Here is a 24941-nt window from a genome sequence, read left to right as displayed (position 1 = left end):
TAGGGATTTTCAAAAGGGGAGGGAGTGTGCGAATAGGTGTGGGTGACAGACATCAAGTACTTAACAGGGTAACAGAATATCACAAGGCAACTGGAGGCAGGGCGAGATCACAGGACCGAAACGAAATTAAAATTGCTAAAGAAGTTTCGGGCACCACTGTCATTGATAACATCTTATCAGGAGACAGGGTTTTGAGATCAACCGGCCTGACCAAAATTTATTAGGTGGGAATTTCCTCTTCCTAATAAGCCTGGGAGCGCTATGGGAGACTGGAGTTTATTTAATCTCTGCAATCTCGACCATAAGAGACAGGTACGCCCCGGGGGGGCCAGTTCAGAGACCTGCTGAGAAGAAGAATTCAGCGAAATTTCTCCCATTTGCTTTTGAAAGAAGAGAAATATGGCTCTGTTCTGCCTGGCTCACCGGCGGTCAGAGTTTAAGGTTATCTCTCTTATTCCCTGAACAATTGCTGTTATCCTGTTCTTTTTTCAGGGTGCCCACATTTCGTATTGCTCAAACACACATGCTGTACAATTTGTGTAGTTAACGCAATTATTACAGGGTCCTGAGACGATATACATCCTTCTCGGCTGACAGGATTAAGAGATTAAAGCAAAGACAGGCATAGGAAATCACAAGGGTATTGATTGGGGAAGTGATAAGTGTCCATGAAATCTTTACAATTTATGTTTAGAGATTGCAGTAAAGACAGGCATAAGAAATTACAAAAGTATTAATTTGGGGAACTAATAAATGTCTATAAAGTCTTCACAATCCCCGTTTTTCTGCCATGGTTTCAGCCGGTCTCTCTGTTTGGGGTCCCTGACTTCCCGCAACACACTGCATTTCAGGCTGAGCAACAAAGGGACAGCCCATCTCTAAAACAAGCAAGCAAACAAACGTTTTGTTTCTAGATAGATGCACACCTTAGTGTTCATCTAGAAATGAACAAACCAGGTGAAATATGATCTGGAGAGGCCTTTGCATGTAGGATCAGGAGCAGAACCTAAACTAGAGAGTGCTCACTGGATTTTTCAGAAAAGAGGTTGAAACCCAAAGCCCAAGAATAACAAAGGACAGATGCCACAAGGAAACGTGAGTGAGTGCCCTGATGTGGATGCCATGATGAGGCCTGTCAATCAATAAAAGTCTGCTCAGTGTGTGGGCACTTGGGTCTGGAGGTGACTCTGGCTCCACCTGGCTGCCTGCTCCCCAAACAACCTTCAGGCTACTTCTTCCTCATTAGCAGGAACTGGCCTTCTTTTTAAAGAATTCTTCATGGCTGGGCACGGTGGCTCATGCCTGTAATCCCAAAACCTCAGGAGGCCAAGGCAGGTGGATCACCTGAGGTCAGGAGTTTGAGACCAGCCTGGCCAACATGGCAAAACCCCATCTCTACCAAAAATTCAACAATTAGCTGGGTGTGGTGGCGCGTGCCTATAATCCCAGCTACTCAGGAGACTGAGGCAGGAGAATCACTTGAACCCGGGAGGCGGAGGTTGCAGTGAGCCGAGATTGCACCACTGCACTCCAGCCTGGGCAACAGAAGGAGTCTCAAAAAAAAAAAAGTATTTTTCATTCAGAGTGATATAATGGACTTTCGACACTCAGAAGGTGGAGGTTAAGAGAGGGCCTAGGGATTAAAAGAAAACTACACATTAGGTACACTGTACACTATTCATGTGACAGGTGCATTAAAATCTCAGAATTCACACTATATAATTCATCCATGTGACAAAAAATGCTTGTACCCAAAAAGCTATTGAAATAAAAATTTAACAAAATAATAAAAGAAAATGTATGAAAGCAAGAAATAAAAGTATTATTGACTTTATTTACTACAGTGGATTCCAAATGTTTTGACTCTTCCAAGAGTAAGAATTATTTTTTATATTGTGATGTAGCAGGCCTGCACATTTGCGTACACAAACATGCAGACAGACACACACACACACAGAGACAAAGAAAGAATATCATGAGGCCGGGCACAGTGGCTCAGGTCTATAACCCCAGAACTTTGGGAGGCCGAGGTGGGCAGATCACTTGAGGTCAGGAGTTCAAGACCAGCCTGGCCAACATGGTGAAACCCCATCTCTATTAAAAATACAAAAGTTAGCTGGGCGTCATGTCAGGCGCCTGTAGTCCCAGCTACTTGGGAGGCTGAGGCACAAGAATCGCTGAACCTGGGAGGCAGAGGCTGTAGTGGGCCGAGACTGTGCCGTTGCACTCCAGCCTGGGCATCAGAGCGAGACTCCATCTCAAAAAAATAAATAAATAAATAAATAATATCATGAAGTGATTTTGTATGTACCCTTCCGTATCACCCTTTTTATGTTATTCTGTGTATGATGCCCTCTGATATTTTCTCTTACATTTTATCCATTCTCTTGATGGAATGTAAAGTAGTACAGTCATTATTTTTGGTGGAACGTAATGTAAAGCAGTACAGTCATTTTCCTCCAAAAATTAAAACTAGAACTACCACATGATCCAGCAATCCCACCGCTGGCATTTATCCAAAGTGTATTACTCTGTTTTCACGCTGCTAATAAAGATATACCTGAGACTGTGTAATTTATAAAGGAAAGAGGTTTAAAGGACTCACAGTTCCACATGGCTGGGAAGGCCTCACAGTCACGGCAGAAGGCAAATGAGGAACAAAGTCACACCCTACATGGTGGCAGGCAAGAGAGTGTGTGACAGAGATCTCCCGTTTATAAAACCATCCAATCTCGTGAGACTTATTCACTATCACGAGAACAGCACAAGAAAGACCTGCCCCCATGATTCATTTACCTCCCACTTGGTCCCTCCCATAACATGTGGAAATTATGGGAGCTACAATTCAAGATGAGATTTGGGTGGGGACCCAGCAAAACTATATCACAAAGGAAATGAAAACAGCATGTCAGAGAGATATGTGCACTCTCATGTTTATTGTGGCACTCTTTAATAGAGCTGGAAATAGAATAGGTAATCAATCCATGTGTCCATCAATGGTTGAATGGATATTAAGAAGGAAATCCTATGATTTACCACGACATGGGGGAACCTGGAGAATACTATGTTAAGTGAAATATGCTTGGAATGGAAAGACAAATATCATATGGTCTCATGCATGTGAAATCTACAAAAGTTGATTTCATAGAATTATCAAGTAGACTGGTGGCTATCAGAGGCTGGGGCAGTTGAGGGAAGAGAAGTGGGGAGACGTTTGTCAAAAGACACACAATTTCAGTTAAAATAAATAAATTCAAGTGATCTCTTGTACAGCATGGTGACTATATTTAATGATGATAGAATGTAACCTTGAAAAACACTAAAAGAGTGGATGTGAAGTGTTCTCATCACAAAAATGATAACTATGTTAAATAATGCATATATTAATTAGAAAAATTTAACCATTCCACAATGTGTATATCTTATATATTTTGCCACTAAAAAAAGGCAGGAAAAAACACAATTACTTTTGCACCAACCTAATACTTCAAAACATCACATTGTACACAATAGATACATACAGTTTTATCTGTTAATTTAAATAAATAAATAAATGTTGAAAAATTAAATAAGGTAATCCTTAAAAGGTGCTACACTCAGGGAAACTTGCATAAGAAGATCTAAATATATCTCTTCCAAGTACCGAATTCTCATAAATGAAGGATTAAATCACAGTTCTTAACTTTCGTTACAAGTATGAAATTTCTAACTGTTTCAGAAAAAGTATCATAAAGCCAAGTGATGCCGTTTCCATGGTTTTCTATCAAGAGAATACTGTTCATGCCTTTGTTGAAGAAGGAAATAGCAATTTTCTGGAGAAATGAAGGGCTGTATTTCCAGCATGGGTCAATGTTTTGGAGATTCCAAGGCACCTAGTCAAGACAGGTTCCTCAGTTTAGACTTTGGAGAAATCTTTCCCTCAGGGCTGTGATGAGGTATTAGAAGGTTAGGCCTCCGGAAGGCAAATAAGCCCATGGAGAGGGAATAAAAATTGCATTCACGTCGCTTTTAATCAGATGTCTTGGGAACAGAGGATGAAGGAACAAAAAAAAATCTTACAGTGCTGAGCAATGTCCCACAGGGACATGAGTGGTCACAGTTGGAATAACAGGAAGAACTGTGCCTATGAACAGAAATACAAAGCTCTAAACATCTCCTCTGCATTGGCCCTCAGCAAATGCAACCTTGGGCTGGCTGGGACACGCTTGTTTCTTTTGGAGTCCTAAATCTGGCTCAGATACACTTGCTTCAACTTTTCCCACTATCTTGTCTGGGGACAAAGCTTCCATCTCTATCATGGACCATCCAGGGAGAAACTCACACATCCACCTGGAGACCTTCCTTTCAGAAAACCCAGCAAGGTGAGTCTAAGAGCCCAGTAGGTAATGTGGTAAAGGGTGTGTGGAGAATGCAAGCCATGCTCATGGACCTGAGGTCACCCGTGAGCCAATTTAGCCTAGATCTAGGCGGAGAGATTGCCGTGGTTGTTGGATTGCTTGTTTGATGAAATAATTGATTCATGAATTTATTTATAATGCTAAAAAGAAAACAATAAATGTAGGAGTAGAGGGTGATTGTGGATGATTAATAGTAATGGAAACCCAATTAGAAGAGGATATGGGAGGCTTAAAGTGGTCCCAATAAGGCCAGGTGTGGTGGCTCACTCCTGTAATCACAGTACTTTGAGAGGCCAAGGCAGGAGGATCACTTGAGGTCAAGAGTTCGAGACCAGCATGGCCAACATGGTGAAACGCTGACTGTAGTAAAAATACAAAAATTAGCCGGGTGTGTTGGTGTGTACCTGTAATCCCAGCTACTAGGAAGGCTGAGGTACAAGAATCGCTTGAACCCAGGAGGTGGAGGCTGCAGTGAGCTGAGATAGGACCACGGCACTCCAGCCTGGGTGACAGAGCAAGACTCCATCTCAAAAAATAAAAATGAAAAATAAAATAAAGTGTTCCCAATAAAAATAGAGCATTTACCCAAGGACCATTGCAATTAAGCAGAGAACAGAAATAGGGTATTAGCTGTGGAGGGATATATACTAAAGTGAGGGCATTTATTGTTTATTTTTATGAAGGGGTGTTTTTCTTTTTTTTTTTTTTTTTTTTTTGAGTGTTTCCATATTAAGGAGAATGATCCAGATCAATGAATTCCTTGCAAATACCACCTCACAACAGGAGTTTATGAGGCAAACATTTTGCAGTATCTTCTCTCATGCTGATGATTCAAATGAAATAAAAATTTATTTCATAGGTGAAAAGTGATATTCTGACATTAACTTTGCAACTGTTTCTTATTATTGAGGCTAAATCTATTTATGTGTTTGTTACACATGTATCACTCTGTTGCAAGTTGTCTGTGCAAGTTCTTTGCTTTTGGATAGTGGGTTTGGAGTTCTTTTATTCCTGTTTTTGATTGCATATTTTAAAACATAAGAATTGAAAGTTTTTCACCAATTTTGGAATTTGTCACTTAGGACTTTTATGTAAGTGTCAGCGTATTTGAGAAGAATGTGTGAAAGCTTATAAATCTTGTGTGGCCACATCTGTCTATCAGTCATAGTGTATTTCTCACCTTGCGTTTTAAATGTACAAAGACTCTTCTGCATTGCTGGGCTAAATAAATCACCTCTCATACATACATTTCCAACTTGTTTTCCTACCTCTATCATTCCTTATTGTATCATTTGGATTTTTTGTATTCAGTCTGTTCCTCACCTGCATCACCTTTGGCCATTCTTTGAAAATCATTCTCTACATCTGAATAAAGATCACTTTTATTTTATTTTATTTTATTTTATTTTATTTTATTTTTGAGATGGGGTCTTGCTCCGCCCAGGCTAGAGTGCATTGGCGCGATCTCGGCTCACTGCAACCTAGGCATCCCAGGTTCAAGCGATTCTTCTGCCTCAGCCTCCCATGTAGCTGTGATTACAGGCACCCACCGCCATGCACAGCTAATTCTTATATTTTTAGTAGAGATGGAGTTTCGCCATGTTGGTCAGGCTGATCTCAAACTCACGACCTCAGATGATCCACCCTCTTCAGACTCCCAAAGTTCTGGGATTACAGGCATGAGCCACCGTGCCGGCCATAAAGATCACCTTTATATCTCATAAATATATTTGAATCTTTCTATCATTATATAAGATTAAATTATAACCTTACACACGGCTTCCGCCTCACATTCCAAAAGTCTTCCTCTTAGAGTCTTCAATTTCCAAGTCTTGGGCTATTTAATCTTGAAGTAATGATGCATTTAATGTCATTAAATTATTACTATATCTTTATATATAAAGTTTTTCAGATTTTCATCCTATATTGTTCAATGCAGTTGCTTTGACATGACGATGCTTAACCTAATTTGCATCCTCACTGCCTTTCTTTGTTCTCAGAGTTCTTAGTTTCTTTAAAAACTTTCCTTTCTTTATTACACACAGATATACATTCATACAATGTCTATGCAAATATGTGAATAGTATCCTTTGGATATCACAGATGCTCTTTATAATTTAGTGTTTTTTTTTTTGTTTTTTTTTTTTGACAGTCTCACTCTGTCACCTGGGCTGAAGTGCAGAGGCGTGAACTCAGCTCACTGCAACCTCCACCTCCCAGGTTCAAGCGTTTCTCTTGCCTCAGCCTTCCAAGTAGCCGGGATTACAGGCTCCCGCCAACACGCCCTGCTAAATTTTTGTATTTTTAGTAGAGATGGGGTTTCACCATGTTGGCCAGGCTGGTCTCGAACTCCTGACCTCGGGATTCACCCGCCTTGGTCTCCCAAAGTGCTGGGATTACAGACGTGAGCCACTGCGCCTGGCCAATTTAGTGTAGTTTTGTTTTTTTTTTTTTAAGCATGTCTCTTCCTCTTCTTTTCTATATATCAATGCCATAAAAATAGTTTTAAATTTTTATGTTAAAACTGTGATTCTCACTAGGAAGTAATTTTGTCCCTTAGGGAACACTGAGGAATGACATGTTTGCGTTTCACACTGGGGTGGGATCAGCAGGAACAAAGACATTGATAAACATAATAAAATCTGTAGGGCAGAACCCAACACAATAAATGATGTGGACCAGAATTGCAGTAGCCCTGGAATTGATAAATTTCAAGTTAACTGAATATGTACATTTTTAATATTTATAACCATATCCAGAGTTTCCCCCAAAGTCTTGTAACACTTCACATTTCTGCCAGAAAAATTAGAGAGCCCCCTTTTGCTGCCTGTTTAAAAGTTCCAACCCCACTCAATGTGGCAACGCTTAAGTTTTTTCTCAGGCTGATGGATGTGCAAGAGATTTCTTGTTGTCTTAAACTATTCCCCGAATTGAGCAACAATACATGTAATAAAAACTATTTGCATTTGGTTATTACTATATTCCTATTTTTCTATAGTTATCAGCATTTCAAATGATTTTTACAGAAAATTGTTTCTTCATAGATTTTTAAGGAGTTATTTTTGGCCACAAAGAGTTTTAAAGGCCAGGCGTGGTGGCTCATGCCTGTAATCCCAGCACTTTGGGAGACTGAGATAGGTGGATCACCTGAGGTCGGGAGTTCAAGACCAGCCTGGCTAACATGGTGAAACCCTGTCTCTACTAAAAATACAAAAAAAAAAAAAAAAATGAGCCAAGCATGGTGGCATGCACCTGTAATACCAGCTATTCGGGAGGCTGAGGCATGACGATCACTTGAACCCAAGAGGCAAAGTTTGCAGTGAGCCGAGATCGTACCACCTCACTCCAGCCTGGGTGACAAAGTGAGATTCTGTCTCAAACAAACAAACAAACAAAAAAAAAGAGTTTTAACTTTTAACTTTTATTTAGCTAACTATATGTCCATCTTCTTACTTCTGTTTGTTTCCTTAGTTTGGAAGGTTCGCCTACATATAAATTTTATATATAGTTTTCTAGCTGTTCATCTAATACGTATTGTTTCCTTTCACATTGAGGTCTTGAAACCCGCTAATTGTTAGTAAGATGTGAGGCAGGGGACTAGCCTTACTGTCTTCTAAGTAGATAGGCATTTGTGCCAGCTTTGATTCCACAAACTAGCCTTTTCCAAGTGAAATACGAACTTTTCAAATATTAAATGCCCATATACGTTGAAACTTATTTCCTGATTATTTCAATAAAAACGAGAATCTTCCATGTGCTAGAACATTTTAGGAACATAATATATTATACAATTTTATGTCTAGCTCATTCTCAATTAAATAATCTGTTTTGATATTATTAAATTACTGTTATTTGTATCTCATTTAAGTTAATGTTTTGATGTTCCATCAATTTTGTTTACTACTGTTGTTTTAAAATCCCTCTACTTAACCTGGCTTTGTTGCTCTGAAATCTTTATATTTCATAACTTCTCCTTGCTTTAATTTTTTTCTAAATAATGCACATATATCCATACACCTTTGTGAAAATACAAAGGTAAACAAAACAAGTGAAGTTTCTGCTCAGTTGAATCTTGCATGATAACAGCAGAGAAACAGTACATTGGAATAAATGTGTGTATAATACAATGTTCTCAAGGGAAAATCATGTGCAGGATTGTATTCAGTACAAGAGGATATGGTTATCCTGGTGACTATAGGATTTCATAGATCATGGTCTGGGGAGGTCTTTGCATGTTACATAAAGACGAGAACCAGGACTAGAGTGTGCCCATTAGACTTGTCAAAAAGAGGTCAAAATCCAAAGACCAAGAATAACAACAACAACAACAACAAAAAAGATGCCACACAAGAAAAATGAAAAGAAGGCTGTCTCATCTGCTATCAGATTACATAAAAACTAATTGTTTAAATAGGCATAGAATAGGCACAGGAAAAACAAATCTTCCACTGTTTCATGTAAAAATAAATGCCAAAATGTTGTGATTCCTTGTATATTTCCTTTAGGAATTGTTGGTTTATTTAATTTGCTCATGTTTCCTGTTGAGGTTCTCAATTTTTAAGTGTTTTTGACACAGAAAAGATATCACTGCGTTTGTCTTTTGGTAGTTGTTTTTTTTTTTTTTTTTTTTTTAGACAGAGTTTCGCTCTTGTTGCCCAGGCTGCAGTGCAGTGGCACAATCATAGCTCATCTCAACCTCTGCCTCCCAGGTTCAAGTGATTCTCATGCCTCAGCCTCCCGAGTAGCTGGGATTACAGGCATGTGCTACCATGCCTGGCTAATTTTGTATTTTTAGTGGTTGATGGGGTTTCACCATGTTGGCCAGGCTGGTCTCAAACTCCTGACTTCAGGTGATCCACCACAAACTCTTTGTGTCTTCAAGTTTCAGCAGCTACGAGGCCACCTCATTCTTCAGTATCCTCTCATCCCTCTCCTCTTGCTCATTCCCCTGCACTCTGGCTTCCTTGCTGGCCTTGAAGACCTGAAAGAAGCACGTTTCTCTGGGTCTTTTGCTGATCATTCCTTCCGCCTTGCACACACTTCTGCAGGGAACACGGTGACTCCTGTCCTGTCTTCATTACGATCTCCATTCAATTGCCACTTTGCCTGTTGGTCTTGCCTGAATGCCCAGTAAAAAATAACACCCCATCCACTTTCCTCCTTACCTCTTCTTTCCTCTTCAAAAGATTCATCACCACCTGACATAGTACATTCGAATTTTTTGTTTTGCTTTGCTTTGCTTGTATTCATTCTCTTTCATGAAATTGTAAGGACATTTGTTATATAGCACCACTCACTCACTATCCAGGCCTCCTAGAATATGACAAATTCACTTTATTGTCCTCCAATGCATAAAATATTTTCTCATAAATCCTGCAAAATACATGCTCTCTGGGAAAGGCTAAGAATGGGACAGAAATTCCTAATCAGAAATACCAAGAGAATCCCATAGCAGGGACCAAGTTCCACAAAAACTATAGAAATTAAATTCTAGTATTATAGAATGGAAGTTCCTAGAGCTTGGGGTGGTTCATAGGCTGGCGATTGGACAGCTGTTTGTTGATGAACACAAAATTACGGTTAGACAGGAGGATTAAGTTCAAGAGGTCTACTGTGCAACATGGTGACTATAGTTAATGATGATGTATTTTTTTCTTGGAAAATGCTAAAAGAATGGATGCAGAGTGTTCTCACCACACAAAAAACATATGTAATGCAGATATTAATTGGCTAGATTTAGCCATTCTATAATGTAACTTTTCATTCCACAATGTAAATATACTTCACAACATCATGTTGTATGCAACAAATATTTACAACTTTGTGTGTCCAATTAAAAATAAATGTTTTAAAACAGAAACTACAATGAACATACATGTGCACGTATCTGTGGAATAGAATGATTCATATTCTTTTGGGTGTATATACCCAGTAATGAGATTGCTGGGTCAAATGGTATTTCTGGCTCCAGATCTTTGGAACTTAAAATTAAAATTAAAATTAAAAAATAGAAATTAAATTCTTGACAATAGAAGAGAAATGGTAGCATTTCTGTTAGGCTTGTAATGCATGCCTATCTCATGTACTCTTTCTCTCTCTCTTCTTTTTTTAATCATTTATTGTCTTTTTTTTTTCTTTTTGGTGTCACATCAATCACACGGAACCAAGCTATAATAACCAAATGTCAGAATTTCTTCTTCTGGGACTTTCAGAGGAACCAGAATTGCAGTCCTTCCTCTTTGGGCTGTTCCTGTCCATGTACCTGGTTACTGTGCTCGGGAACCTGCTCATCATCCAGGCCACAATCTCCGACTCCCACCTCCACACCCCCATGTACTTCTTCCTCTCCAACCTGTCCTTTGCTGACATCTGTTTCGTCTCCACTACAGTCCCAAAGATGCTCATTAACATCCGGACACAGAGCAGAGTCATCACCTATGCAGGCTGCATCACCCAGATGTGCGTTTTTGTACTTTTTGGGGGGTTAGACAGCTTACTCCTGACTGTGATGGCCTATGACCGGTTTGTGGCCATCTGTCACCCTCTGCACTACATGGTCACCATGAGCCCCAGACTCTGTGCACTGCTGGTTCTGGCATCCTGGATCATGAGTGCCCTGAATTCCTTGCTACAAAGCTTAATAGTGCTGTGGCTTTCCTTCTGCACAGATTTGGAAATCCCCCACTTTTTCTGTGAACTTAATCAGGTCACCCATCTCGCCTGTTCTGACACCTTTCTTAACGACATGGTGATGTATTTCTCATCTGCGCTGCTGGGTGGGATATGCCTCGTGGGGATCCTGTACTCTTACTTTAAGATCATTTCCTCCATACATGCAATCTCATCAGCTCAGGGGAAGTACAAGGCATTTTCCACCTGTGCATCTCACCTCTCAGTTGTCTCCTTATTTTATGGTACACTCCTAGGGGTGTACCTTAGTTCTGCTGCAACCCACAACTCACAATCAAGTGCTGCAGCCTCGGTGATGTACACTGTTGTCACCCCTATGCTCAACCCCTTCATCTACAGCCTGAGGAATAAAGACATAAAGAGGGCTCTGGGAAGATTCCTCAGGAGGAAAACTATAAAAGGAACAATTTTCCTTGGGCTAAAGAAGTGCCCATGATAGCAGGACTCAAAGCCTCAGAGCTTTGAAATCTGATTAGAATTTGGAAATTAAAATTGTTCCTTCTACTTACCTCCTGGATTTTCCATGACTTTGATTTAACTTTCCTTATACAATGTAAGTGACTCATTTCATTAAGCTTTCTGCTCTGTCCACTATCTAGACAGTTCTGCTTTTTGTCCTTTTTTGTATTTTCACCTGTTGATACAAACTACAGGTCAGAAATATATGGAATCTGGGGCTGGGTATGGTGGCTCATGTCTGTAATCCCAGAGCTTTGGAAGGCTGAGCAGGGCAGATAACCTGAGGTCAGGAATTTGATACCAGCCTGGGCAACATGGTGAAACTCCATCTCTACTAAAAATACAGAAATTAGCTAAGCACAGTGGCAGGTGCCTGTAATCCCAGCTACTTGGGAGGTTGAGGTGGGGGAATCACTTGAACCTGGGAGGCGGAGGTTGCAGTGAGCTGAGATCGCCCCACTGCACTCCAGCCTGGGTGACAGAGTGAGACTCTGTCTCGAAAAATAAATAAATAAATAAATAAATAAATCAAACAAAAATATGTGGAATTCCCTTCATGGAGCAACATGGATTTCTTAAGAATAATTTCTTCTCAAATGACATATACTAAATAATTTTTCTGTTCTTTTAGAAAATGTTATATGCTGTACTTCTTCAATGGGGGGGAAAGACTACATTTGGCAATGGAAGTCGTTTGTGTAATTTTGTAGTGGAAGAAAATACTTTTTCAATTTCCTATTCATTATACCTTTGTACATCACCACCTAAACTGTTCTTCCTGAAAACGTGGTGATTAACACATCAGCTTGTTTGATTACTTGTCACTGGGTTTTATTCTCATCTTTAGAATCCTTTTTCTTATTCAGCTTAGTGTCCAAAGTGCATACACAGTCACTGATTTAAAAAAAAAAAACAAAAACCTGATTTTTGTCTACATGTCTCCAAATGGACAAATTTGAAAAAAATGATTTGTCTTAGTATGGCGTTACAGTCAGAGATAAAAGTTAATAAAAGTAAATTTAAAATTATGCATTTAACCCACAGCCAACATAATACTAAATGGGGAAAAGTTGAAAGCATTCCCTCTGAGAATGGGAACAAGAAAAGGATGCCCACTCTCACCACTCCCCTTCAACATAGGACTGGAAGTCCTAGCCAGAGCAGTCAGAGAAAAGAAGAAATAAAGAGCATCCAAATCAGTAAAGAGGAAGTCAAACTGTCACTGTTTGCTGACAATATGATCGTTTACCTTGAAAACCCTAAGGACTCCTCCAGAAGGCTCCTAGAACTGATAAAAGATTTCAGCAAAGTTTCCAGACACAAGATTAATGTACACAAATCAGTAGCTCTTCTATACATCAACAGCGACCAAGAGGAGAATCAAATCAAGAAGCCAGCCCCTTTTACAGTAGCTGCAAAAAACGAAAACAAACAAACAAAAAATACTTAGGAATACACCTAACAAAGAAGTCGAAAGACCTCTACAAGGAAAACTACCAAACACTGCTGAAAGAAATCATAGATGACACAAACGAATGGAAACACATCCCATGCTCATGGACGGGTAGAATCAATATTGTGAAAATGAGCATACTGCCAAACGCAATCTACAAATTCAATGCAATCCCCATCAAAATACCATCATTCTTCATTCATCATTTAGAATTGTTAGAAAAAACAATCCTAAAATTCATATGGAACCGAAACAGCCTGCATAGCCAAAACCACAGTAAGCAAAAATAACAAAGCTGGAGGCATTACACTACCTGATTTCAAACTATACTATAAGGCCATAGTCACTGAAACAGCATGGTATTGGTATAAAAATAGGCACATAAACCAATGGAACAGAATAGAGAACCCAGAAATAAACCCAAATACTTACAGCCAAGTGATCTTCAACAAAGCAAATGGAAACATAAAGTGGGGAAAGGACACCTTTTTCAACAAATGATGCTGGAATAATTGGCTAGCCACATGTAGGAGCATAAAACTGGATCCTCACCTCTCACCTTACACAAAAATCAACACAAGACGGGTTAAGGATTTAAACCTAAGACCTGAAACTATAAAAATTCTAGAAGATGACATTGGAAAAACCCTTCTAGACATTGGCTTAGGCAAGGATTTCATGACCAAGAACCCAATAGCAAATGCCATAAAAACAAAGATAAATAGCTGGGACCTAATTAAACTAAAGAGCTTTTGCACAGCAAAAGGAATAGTCAGCAGAGTAAACAGACAACCCACAGAGTGGGAGAAAATCTTCACAATGTATACATCTGACAAAGGACTAATATCCAGTATCTACAATGAATTCAAATCAGTAAGAAAAAAACAAACAACCCCATGAAAAAGTGGGCTAAGGACATGAATAGATAATTCTTAGAAGAAGATGTACAAATGGCCAACAAACATATGAAAAAATGCTCAACATCACCAATGATCAGGGAAATGCAAATCAAAACCACAATGCTATACCACCTTACTCCTGCAAAAATGGCCACAATCAAAAAAATCAAAAAACAGTAGATGTTGGCATGGATGCAGTGATTAGGGAACACTTCTACACTGCTGGCGGGAATGTAAACTAGCACAGCCACTATGGAAAACAGTGTGGAGGTTCCTCAAAGAACTAAAAGCAGAACTACCATTTCATCCAGCAATCCCACTACTGGGTATCTACCCAGAGGAAAAGAAGCCATTATTCGAAAAAGACACTTGAACAAGCATGTTTATAGCAGCACAATTCACAACTGCAAAATCATGGAACCAACTCAAATGCCCATCCATCAACGAGTGGATAAAGAAACTGTGGTGTGTGTGCATATATATATAAAATACAGGCCAGGCGCGGTGGCTCAAGCCTGTAATCCCAGCACTTTGGGAGGCCGAGGCGGCGGATCATGAGGCGAGGAGATCGAGACCATCCTGGCTAACACGGTGAAACCCTGTCTCTACTAAAAATACACAAAATTAGCCAGGCGCGGTGGCAGGTGCCTGTAGTCCCAGCTACACCAGAGGCTGAGGCAGGAGAATGGCATGAACCCGGGAGGCGGAGCTTGCAGTGAGCCGAGATCGCGCCACTGCACTCCAGCCTGGGCGACAGAGCCAGACTCCATCTCAAAAAAAAAAAAAAATATATATATATATATATATATACGTGTGTGTGTGTGTGGTATATATACATATATGACGGAATACTACTCGGCCATAAAAAGGAATGAATTAACAGCATTTGCAGTGACCTTGATGAGACTGGAGACTATTATTCTAAGTGAAGTAACTCAGGAATGGAAAACCAAATATTGTATGTTCTCACTGATAAGTGGGAGCTAAGGTATGAAGACCCAAAGGCATAAGAATGATTCAATGGACTTTGGGGACTTGGGGGGAAGAGTGAGCGGGGGACGAGGGATAAAAGGCTACAAACATGGTGCAGTGTATACTGCTCAGGTGATGGGTGCACCAAAATCTCACAAATCACCAGCGAAGAACTTACTCACGTAACCAAATACCACCTGTACTCGAATAATTTATGGAAAAATAAAATAAAACAATAAACTATTTTAAGTCCCAATGGAAAAAAATAACACTTACAAAGTAAATAAAATTATTATCATGCAAAAAATTTCTTCATTATATATGTGTATGCATATATGTAATATCTATAGACACATAGATATTACTTGTTGCATTATGGAAAACTGTTTATGTATAAAGGATATCATTCACTGCAGTGAGGAATGATTGGGTAGGCCAGGTGTGATGGCTCATGCCTGTAATTCCAGCATTTGGGGAGGCTGAGGTGGGCAGATCACCTGAGGTCAGGAGTTTGATACCAGCCTGGCCAACATGGTGAAACCCCATCTCTACTAAAAATACAAAAATTAGCTGGGTGTGGCTGGGCACACCTGTGTTCTCAGCTACTTGAAAGGCTGAGGCATGAAAGTCACTCGAACCTGGGAGGCGGAGGTGGCAATGAGCCAAGATCACGTCACTGCACTCCAGCCTGAGAGACCGAGTGAGACTCTGTCTCAAAAAAAAAAGAATAATTGGGTAGTTTTGTGTTTCATTATTGAATGATCCTCCTGTTTCAGTGCTGAAGAAATATATGACTTATTGCTTTAAATGAAATATCTCACCTTTTCTAAACTTTGTTATAATCAATAAATGACTGATGACTGAACCAAAATAATATCATCTATGATATATCTTCTTTATGCTCAGAAATCGAATCAATCTTCATGATCAAAGGATTCTTCACAGAAGAGCCAGCAGATATTAGGAGCTGTAAGTATTTCATCTGCTGTTGTCCCTGGGATTAGACAACCCTGGGCTGGATGGGATGTGATTGATTCTTTTGTAGTCCTAATTCTGGCTCTGAGACTGATGCTTAACTCTGCCTTTCTGTCTGTCAGGAGACAGGGTTTCAGTCTCCATCATCAACTACCCAGGGAGGAATTTAAACTTCCACACAGAGACCTTCATCTCTGAGACCCCATACAGGTGAGTCTGAGACCCCAGAAAGTACTGCAGGAAATGTTCAAAGACAATGGAAGCCAAGAATGTTTACCTAAGGTCACCTAGTATCAAGCCAGGTGAGAGATTCATGTGTGTTTGTTTGCCTGGTTGACTAATTTATAATTACTTTATTTAATATGTTAAAATGTGTCTGTAAGACTCAGCAATGCAGGGATTATTGTTGACAATTAATTGAGGGATATGGAGGTTCAACTGGATGAGATTGAAGAAGAAATGGAAGACATAAGGTGGTTCGTCAGAACCTGGGAGTTTGGCAGTTAAAGAAGTAGGAAAGGAGCCGGGTGCGGTGGCTTACACCTGTAATCCCAGAAATTTGGGAAGCCAAGGCAGGCGGATCACCTGAGGTCAGGAGTTTGAGACCTGTCTGACCAACATGGTGAAACTCCATCTCTACTAAAAATACAAAATTGACCAGGTGTGGTGGTGGGCAACTGTAGTCCCAGCTATTTGGGAGGCTGAGGCAGGAGAATCGCTTGAACCCAGGAGGCGGAGGCTACAGTGAGCTGAGATCGTGCCATTGCACTCTAGCCTGGGCAACAAGAGAGAAACTCCATCTCAAAAACAAACGAAGTAGGAGAGGAGAATGTAGAATATTAGGTGTGGATTGATGTGCAAAGAATTGAGGGCTTATTTTTAAAATTAAGATGAGTATATTGAAGCATGTTTCTATATTCATTAGAAAGATCTAGACCAATGGGTTGCTTACAAATACTACCTCACAAAAGTAGTTCACAAGACAGACAGGTCACAGTATCTTCTCTCTTGTTAAATATTCGCATGAGTAAAATAAGTGTTATTTGATAGGTCAAAATGGGAACACTAAAGAGTTTTTACTTGCCATGACTTTCTTATTTATTTATTTATTTATTTTACTTTAAGTTCTGGGATACATGTGCTGAACGTGCAGGTTTGTTACAGAGGTATACATGTGCCATGGTGGTTTGCTGCACCTATCAACCTGTCATCTAAGTTTTAAGCCTCACTTTCTGTTGAGGCTGAGTATTCTCTATCTGAGGGTTTAGTAGCTTTTAATTTTCCCTTTGCAAATTGTGCACATTCTATGCTTTCATATCCTGGGTTCTGAGGGGATTTTTTTTGTTATTATTTTGATTGCATTCTTTCAAATAATGGTTTGGAGGGTTTGGTTTGGTTTTGTTTTACTAACTTTACTGAATAACATTTAATTTTTTGTGTATGTAGAGATATATGGTTGAGGGAATATGTAAAATTACCTTGTTTTGGCAAAAGAATCTTGAAGCCAAGCAATATAGAACTCATGATTTTCTATCAAGAGAACACAATTCACTCCCTTGTTGAAGAGGGGAAGAGTCATTCTCTGGAGATATCAATGTCTGTGTTCCCATCACAGTCAGTGCTCTGCAGATCCAAGGGATCTAATCAAAGACAGGCTCCTCAGTTTAGACTGTGGAGAAAACCTTCTCCCAGGATTGGGATACTGTGTTAATGGATTACATTTCTGGAAGGCAAGCAGGTCCATAGTGAAGAAGTAATAAAACTGGATTCATTTCTCTTTTAACCTGGTGTCTTAGATACAGAAAATGCAAGAAAAAAAAAGTTCCGTGCAGAGCAATGTCTCACAGGGACATGATGTGTTCAGGGCTGGAATAACAGGAGGAAGTTTGCCTAATGAGCAGATGCACAAAGCGGTAAATTTCTCCTCTGCTGCTGTCCCTCAGCACATGCTACTTTGGGCTAGATGGGACATGGTTTCCATGTGGGGTCCTAAATCTGGCTCAGATACTGATGCTCCACCATTTCCTGCTTTCTTCTCTAGGGACAGAACTTCAGTCTCCACCACCAACCATCAGGAGAGGAATTCTCACTTCCACAAGGAGAACTTCCTTTCAGAAAACCTAGCAAGGTGAGTCCAAGAGCCTACTGCCTACTACGGTGGATAGTCAGGGAGAATGGAAGCCGTGACCATGAACCTGTAGTCACCTGAGAGGAAATCCAGCCTCATCCGGAGTGGAGAGATTGTGGGACTGTTTTCTTGATTGCCTGATTAATTAATTGCTCCATTTTTTTATGATTTCAAAAATATAAGTGAATGTTGAGCTCAGCAATGGAAGTTGCAATACAGAAAGTAATGGCAATAAAGTCCAATTAGAGGAGAAAGTGTTTTTTGTGTTTTTGTTTTGTTTTGTTTTTTGAGACAGAGTCTCACCGTGTTGCCCAGGCTGGAGTGCTGTGGCGCGATCTCGGCTCGCTGCAGCCTCTGCTTCTGGGGTTCAAGTGATTCTCCTGCCTCAGCCTCCCAAGTAGCTGAGATTACAGGCACAAGCCACTACGCCCAGCTAATTTTTGTATTTTTAGTAGACAAGGAGTTTCTCCACGTTGGCCAAGCTGGTCTCGAACTGCAGACCTCAAGTGATCTGCCTGTCTCAGCCTCCCAAAGTGCTGAGATTCCAGGCACATGCCACCACGCCTGGCTAATTTTTGTATGTTTAGTAGACAAGGTGTTTCTCCATGTTGGCCAAGCTGGTCTTGAACTCCTGACCTCAAAGGATCTGCCTTTCTCGGCCTCCCAAAGTGCTGGAATTACAGGCAAGAGCCACCGCACCTGGCCTAGAATGTGGGGGTTTTGAACGGGGTTCCAATAAAAGGAGAACATGTAGCCAAGGATCTTTGCAATTAAATACCAAAGAGAAACAGGACATCAGCTGTGGAGGGTATACACTGAAGTGAGGGTATTTCTTTTTTTATTTTTTAAAAGAGGCATGTTTGAGTATGTTTTCATATTGATGAGAAAGATCTAGACCAATGAATTCCTTCCCAATACTATCTGACCTCAGCAGTTCATGAGGCATGCATTTTGTAGGATTGTCTCTTGTTTGGGTAATTGAATGAAATTTTAAAATGTACGTAAGAAGTGCAAAGTGGTGTGTACTAATGACCTTTACTTTGCAATTATGTTCATAGTCGTGACACCGAATATATTTGTGTTTGTTAGACCTTTACCACTCTATTGCAGGTTGTCTACCCAAGTTTGTTGCTATTATATGATGGGTTTGTATTGTTTTTGTCCCTGTTTTTTGATTGCATTCTTTTGTGGGTTTTTTTGTTTGTTTGTTTGTTTTTGTTTTTGTTTTTTGAGATGGAATCTCGCTCTGTTGCCCATACTGGAGTACAGCGGTGCCATCTGGGCTCACTGCAACCTTGGCCTTCCTGGTTCAAGCAATTCTCCTGCCTCAGACTTCTGATTCACTGGGATTACAGGCACCCGGCACCATGCCCAGCCTGATTCGCTGGGATTACAGGCACCCGGCACCATGCCCAGCCTGATTCGCTGGGATTACAGGCACCCGGCAACATGCCCAGCTAATTTTTGTATTTTTAGTAGAGACGGGCTTTCACCATTTTGGCTAGGCTGGTCTCAAACTCCTGACCTCAGGTGATTCGCCTATCTCTGACTCCCAAACTTTTGGGATTATAGGCACGGGCCACCACACCCAGCCTGACTGCATTCTTTAAAACATAAGAATTGGAGTTTTTCATCAATTTTAGGATCTGCCATTTACTTCTTTTATGTAAGTATTGATGTATTTGAGGGGGTTTGTGAAAGTTTATAAATCATATGTAGCCAAACCCATCCATTGGTTGTATTGTTTTCCCCTCGTTGTTCTAAAGTGTAGAAAGTTGTTCTGTATCATTTCACTAAATAAATCTCTTTTTACATATATGTTTCCACCATCTTTTCTTTCTTTTTTTCTACTCTCTTTTTTTTTTTTTTTTTGAAATGGATCTTGCTCTGTGGCCCAGGCTAGAGTGCAATGGGGCGATCTTGGCTCACTGCAACCTCCACCTCCTGGGTTCAAGAAATTCTCCTGCCTCAGCCTCCCTAGTAGCTGGGATTACAGGCACGCACCACCACACCCAGCTAATTTATTTTTTGTATGTTTAGTAGAGACGGGGTTTCACCATGTTGACTAGGCTAGTCTTGAACTCCTGACCTCGTAATCCTCCCACCTTGGTCTCCCAAAGTGTTGGGATTACAAGCATGAGCCACTGCGCCTGGCCATGTTCCCAGCTTCTTTTCATACCTCTGCTATTCCTTATTGTGTCTTTTGACTTTTTCCATTCAATCTAATTGAAGAAGTTGCATCACTTTGGTCATTATTTGAAAATCATTCCTTAGCATCCGATTAAACCTCACCTTTATCTCTCCTAAACATTTGAAGCTTTATATGCTTATATAAGCTGAAATTATAACCTTAGATACTGTTTCCTCCCCACATTTTAAACATTTTCCTGTGATATTCTTCAATTTCCAAGAAGAGGCCATTTCACCATGAATTAGTGGTGCATTTTTATGTCAGTAAATTATTACTGTCATATTTTTCTATAATGTTTTTTCAGACTTTCCTTCTCTGTTGTTTCATACAGCTGTTTTGAAATAACTATTCTTTTTTTTTATATTTATTTTTAGTTCTGGGGTACATGTGCAGGAAGTGCAGGTTTGTTACATAGGTAAATGTGTGCCATGATGGTTTTGCTGCACCTATCAACCCATCACCAAAATATCAAGCTCAGCATGCATTAGCTATTTTTCCTAATGCTCTCTCTCCCACCACCGCACCCCCTAGCCAACCCTAGAGTGTGTTGTTCCCCTTCCTGTGTCCACGTGTTCTCATTGTTCATCTCCCACTGTTAAGTGAGAAAGTGCGGTGTTTGGTTTTCTGCTCCTGTGTTAGTTTGCTGAGGATAATCGTTTCCAGCTTCACTGATGTCCCTACAAAGGACATACACCATGGAATACTATGCAGCCATAAAATGAAATAACTGTTCTTAACCTAATAGCATCCTCACTTATATTCTTTTCTCCATAAGATTTTAGTTTCTCATAAACCTTCTCTTTCTGAATGCACACATATACATTCATACAGTGTTTACACAAAGGTTGAGTAGTTTGCTATGCATAACACATGTGCTTTTTATATTTGACTATGAGTTGTTGTTGTTGTTTTTTTAAGCTCGTCTTCCCCTTTCCTTTCTCAGTTGATAACTGGTATGGAAATATTTTGTGATTTTTATGTTAAAAACTGGTTCTCACCCAGGTGTAATTTTGTCCCCCAGGGAACACTGAGCAATGACAGGTTTGGCTGTCTCCCTGGAGAGGGTCAGTAGAGAACAGGGAAGCTGATAAACATCGTACAATGCACAGGACAGACCCTGGCACAATAAACGAGCTGGCCCAGCAGTTCCTTTTGTATTTCCTTTTTGAATAGTTGGTTTATATCATTTGCTCATTTTTTTCCATAGGGGTTCTCAACATATCAGTGTCTTGACACAGAAAAGTTATCACCGTGTTTGATAGTTGGTACATTTCCCTTTGTCTTTTCTGGGTTTTGCTGGGCCTCAGGGATATAAGAGAAGTTAGAAAGTTTTCAAAACTAAGGAAGCTTTTTTTTCCTTAAGGTCTCTCAGGGACTATGTGAGCTTATTAGATTATTTTTCCCTTCAGATCCAATTGATTCTTCTCTCTCTGCCTCTTGCTTTTTTGTTTGTTCGTTTGTTTTTTGAGACAGAGTCTCACTCTGTCACCCAGGCTGGAGTGCAGTGGCACAATCTCAGCTCACTGCAGCCTCTGCCTCCTGGGTTCCAGTGAGTCTACTGCCTCAGCTTCCCAGGTAGCTGGGATTACAGGCACGTGTCACTAAGCCCAGCTAATTTTTGTATTTTTAGTAGACAGGGTTTCACCGTATTGGCCAGGCTGTTCTCAAACTCCTGACGTCAGGTGATCTGCCTGCCTTGACCTCCCAAAGTGCTAGGATTACAGGCGTGAGCCACCAAGCCAGCCACTTCTCTGCTTATTAAGCAGATTTTTTTTTTTTTTTTTTTTTTTGAGACGGAGTCTCACTCTGTCGCCCAGGCTGGAGTGCAGTGGCACAATCTCGGCTCACTGCAAGCTCCACCTCCCAGGTTCACGCCATTCTCCTGCCTCAGCCTCCTGAGTAGCTGGGACTACAGGCGCCTGCCAACACACCCGGCTAATTTTTTGTATTTTTAGTAGAGACGGGGTTTCACCGTGTTAGCCAAGATGGTCTACATCTCATGACCTCGTGATCTGCCCACCTTAAGCAGATTTTTATTCTTTAAACATAAGGCAGGAAAAGGCCATCCCAAATTGGAATCTCGAGGTTCCATATGCATGAGAAGTTTCCAAACCTGAACTTCTAGGTACCATATCTGTATCCTCGTGGGGAAAGATAATTTGATATTAAGAACTTGCCTGGTATCCATTCCTTTCTAATACTGTGAGTGGGATGAGAAGCATGAGGGAGTAACATGGCCCCAGGAAGCCACGGCTGCATGTATGGGTGAGTTGTCTCTGTGTGTGTGCGCATGTGTGGGTGCACGACTTTAGGGTGAGCACAGGTTTCAGAGATAGGGCACCTGAGCTCTACATGTCAAAAGGTAACCCATCAGATAAAGGCCAGATCTCAGGAAAGTGTCAGTAAGCAGAATGGGCATGCATTGCATTTCATGAAACACCTTTGCAGCCAAATTAATACAGTGAAAATGCATCAATATCTGGAGAGAGGGACTCCTTGTGTCTTCAAGTTTCAGCAGCTATGAGGACACTTCCTTCTCCAACATCCTCCAACAGCTCTCGCCTCTTGCTCATTCCCCTGCCACACTGTCTTCTTCGTAGTCCTTGAATATCTGAAAGAAGCACATTGCTCAAGGTCTTTCATTGGTCATTTCTTCTGCGTTGCACACACTTCTGCAGGGAACACAGTGACCCCCACCCTGTCTTCATTATGGTGTCTCTTCAATTGTCACCTTCTCTGCTGGTCCTGCCTGAACACCCGGGAAAATCTAATACCCCATCCACTCTTTCCTTCTAACCTCCTTCTTCATAGGATGCATCACCATCTACATAGTGTATGGCATTTTAAAAACGTACTTGTGTTTTTCATTCATCATTAAATTGTAGTGAATTTTTTACTTACTTACTTATATTTTATTTTATTTTATTTTATTTTTAAGACAGGGTCTCACTCTGTTGCCCAGACTGGAGTGCAGTAGCATGATCTTGGCTCACTACAACCTCCACCTCCTGGGTTCAAGCAATTCTTATGCCTTAGCCTCCCAAATAGCCTGGATTACAGGCCCATGCCACCACACCCTGCTAATATATATAGTATTTTTAGTAGAAACGGGGTTTTGCCATGTTGGTTAGGCTGGTCTTGAATCTTGATCTCAGGTGATTCGCCCACCTCGGCCTCCCCAAGTACTAGGATTACAGGCGTGAGCCACTGCACCCGGCTGATATTAACTTCTTGACTGTATAATACAAGTGAGAATATTTCTGATATGTTTGTAATGCATGCTTGTGTCATGTTCTCTTTCTCTCTCTTTTGGAAGTCACATCAACAAGATGAATCCAGGGAATGAGACACAAATTTCACAATTCCTTCTCCTGGGACTTTCAGAGGAACCAGAATTGCAGCCCTTCCTCTTTGGGCTGTTCCTGTCCATGTACCTGGTCACCGTGCTCAGGAACCTGCTCATCATCCTGGCCACAATCTCAGACTCCCACCTCCACATCCCCACGTACTTCTTCCTCTCCAACCTGTCCTTTGCAGACATCTGTTTTGTGTCTACCACTGTCCCAAAGATGCTGGTGAATATCCAGACACAGAGCAGAGTCATCACCTATGCAGGCTGCATCACCTAGATGTGCTTTTTTGTACTCTTTGTAGTGTTGGACAGCTTACTCCTGACTGTGATGGCCTATGACCGGTTTGTGGCCATCTGTCACCCCCTGCACTACACAGTCATTATGAACTCCTGGCTCTGTGGACTGCTGGTTCTGGTGTCCTGGATTGTGAGCGTCCTATATTCTCTGTTACAAAGCATAATGGCGTTGCAGCTGTCCTTCTGTACAGAATTGAAAATCCCTCATTTTTTCTGTGAACTTAATCAAGTCGTCCACCTTGCCTGTTCCGACACCTTTCTTAATGACGTCATGATGAATTTTACAAGTGTGCTGCTGGGTGGGGGATGCCTCGCTGGAATCTTTTACTCTTACTTTAAGATACTTTGTTGCATATGTTCAATCTCATCAGCTCAGGGGGTGAATAAAGCACTTTCCACCTGTGCACTTTTCACCTCTCAGTTGTCTCCTTATTTTATTGTACAGGCGTAGGTGTGTACCTTAGTTCTGCTGCAACCCATAACTCACTCTCAAATGCTGCAGCCTCAGTGATGTACACTGTGGTCACCCCCATGCTGAACCCCTTCATCTACAGCCTGAGGAATAAAGACATAAAGAGAGCTCTGAATCGATTCTTCAGAGAGCAGAAATAAGAGGGCCATTTTCCAGAAGTTCTTGAGATTTCAGAGCTCTAACTCCCTGAGCCAGAAATTATGATTCATGGATCAGACTGTGAAAGTAGAATTTTCTCCTAGTATTTATATTCTGGACTTTAGATTTCTTTAACCTTGACGACACTAGAAAATGTACACTTTTTCTTAATAAAGCTTTCTGCTCTGATATGCAACTGTTTTTGTCCTTTGTCATTTTTCTAAAATTATATCCAAACTAGGTCCAGAAACAAACGGAAGGTTTTCTCATACAGGGGTGAGTTATATTCATCCCAAAGAATTAACTATGCTTGGCAACTGTAAGGTCATTAATATAATTTTATGGTAGATGAATATCTGAGCCCACAGTTTTCTATTTCTGAGTCTGTCATTTTCTTTTCTATGAAAACCTTAGCTGTTCTTCCTGAAAATGTCAACATGAACATACTGCTGAGGTCTTAGCAATGCACCAACATATAACAGCCTCTTGTCTGAGATAATACCCAGAGCTCTCCGTCC

At 40.6% G+C, this 24941-nt stretch overlaps 1 protein-coding gene and 1 pseudogene across 1 annotated transcript; both read left to right on the top strand.

The window, feature by feature from the left end:
* LOC129020375 (olfactory receptor 7A17-like) overlaps window positions 1-24545 on the top strand; it is a 57647-nt pseudogene extending 33102 nt beyond the window's left edge.
* Window positions 10579-11523, top strand: LOC129020420 (olfactory receptor 7A17-like). Its single transcript, XM_054464692.2, has one exon. It carries the CDS (start codon window positions 10579-10581, stop codon window positions 11521-11523), a length of 945 nt encoding a protein of 314 aa, XP_054320667.2.
* Window positions 24546-24941: the final 396 nt, after the last annotated feature.

This window comes from Pongo pygmaeus, chromosome 20 (genome assembly GCF_028885625.2).
Source record: "Pongo pygmaeus isolate AG05252 chromosome 20, NHGRI_mPonPyg2-v2.0_pri, whole genome shotgun sequence".
Classification (NCBI taxonomy): domain Eukaryota; kingdom Metazoa; phylum Chordata; class Mammalia; order Primates; family Hominidae; genus Pongo; species Pongo pygmaeus.
This window is presented reverse-complemented; position numbering and strand designations above follow the sequence as displayed.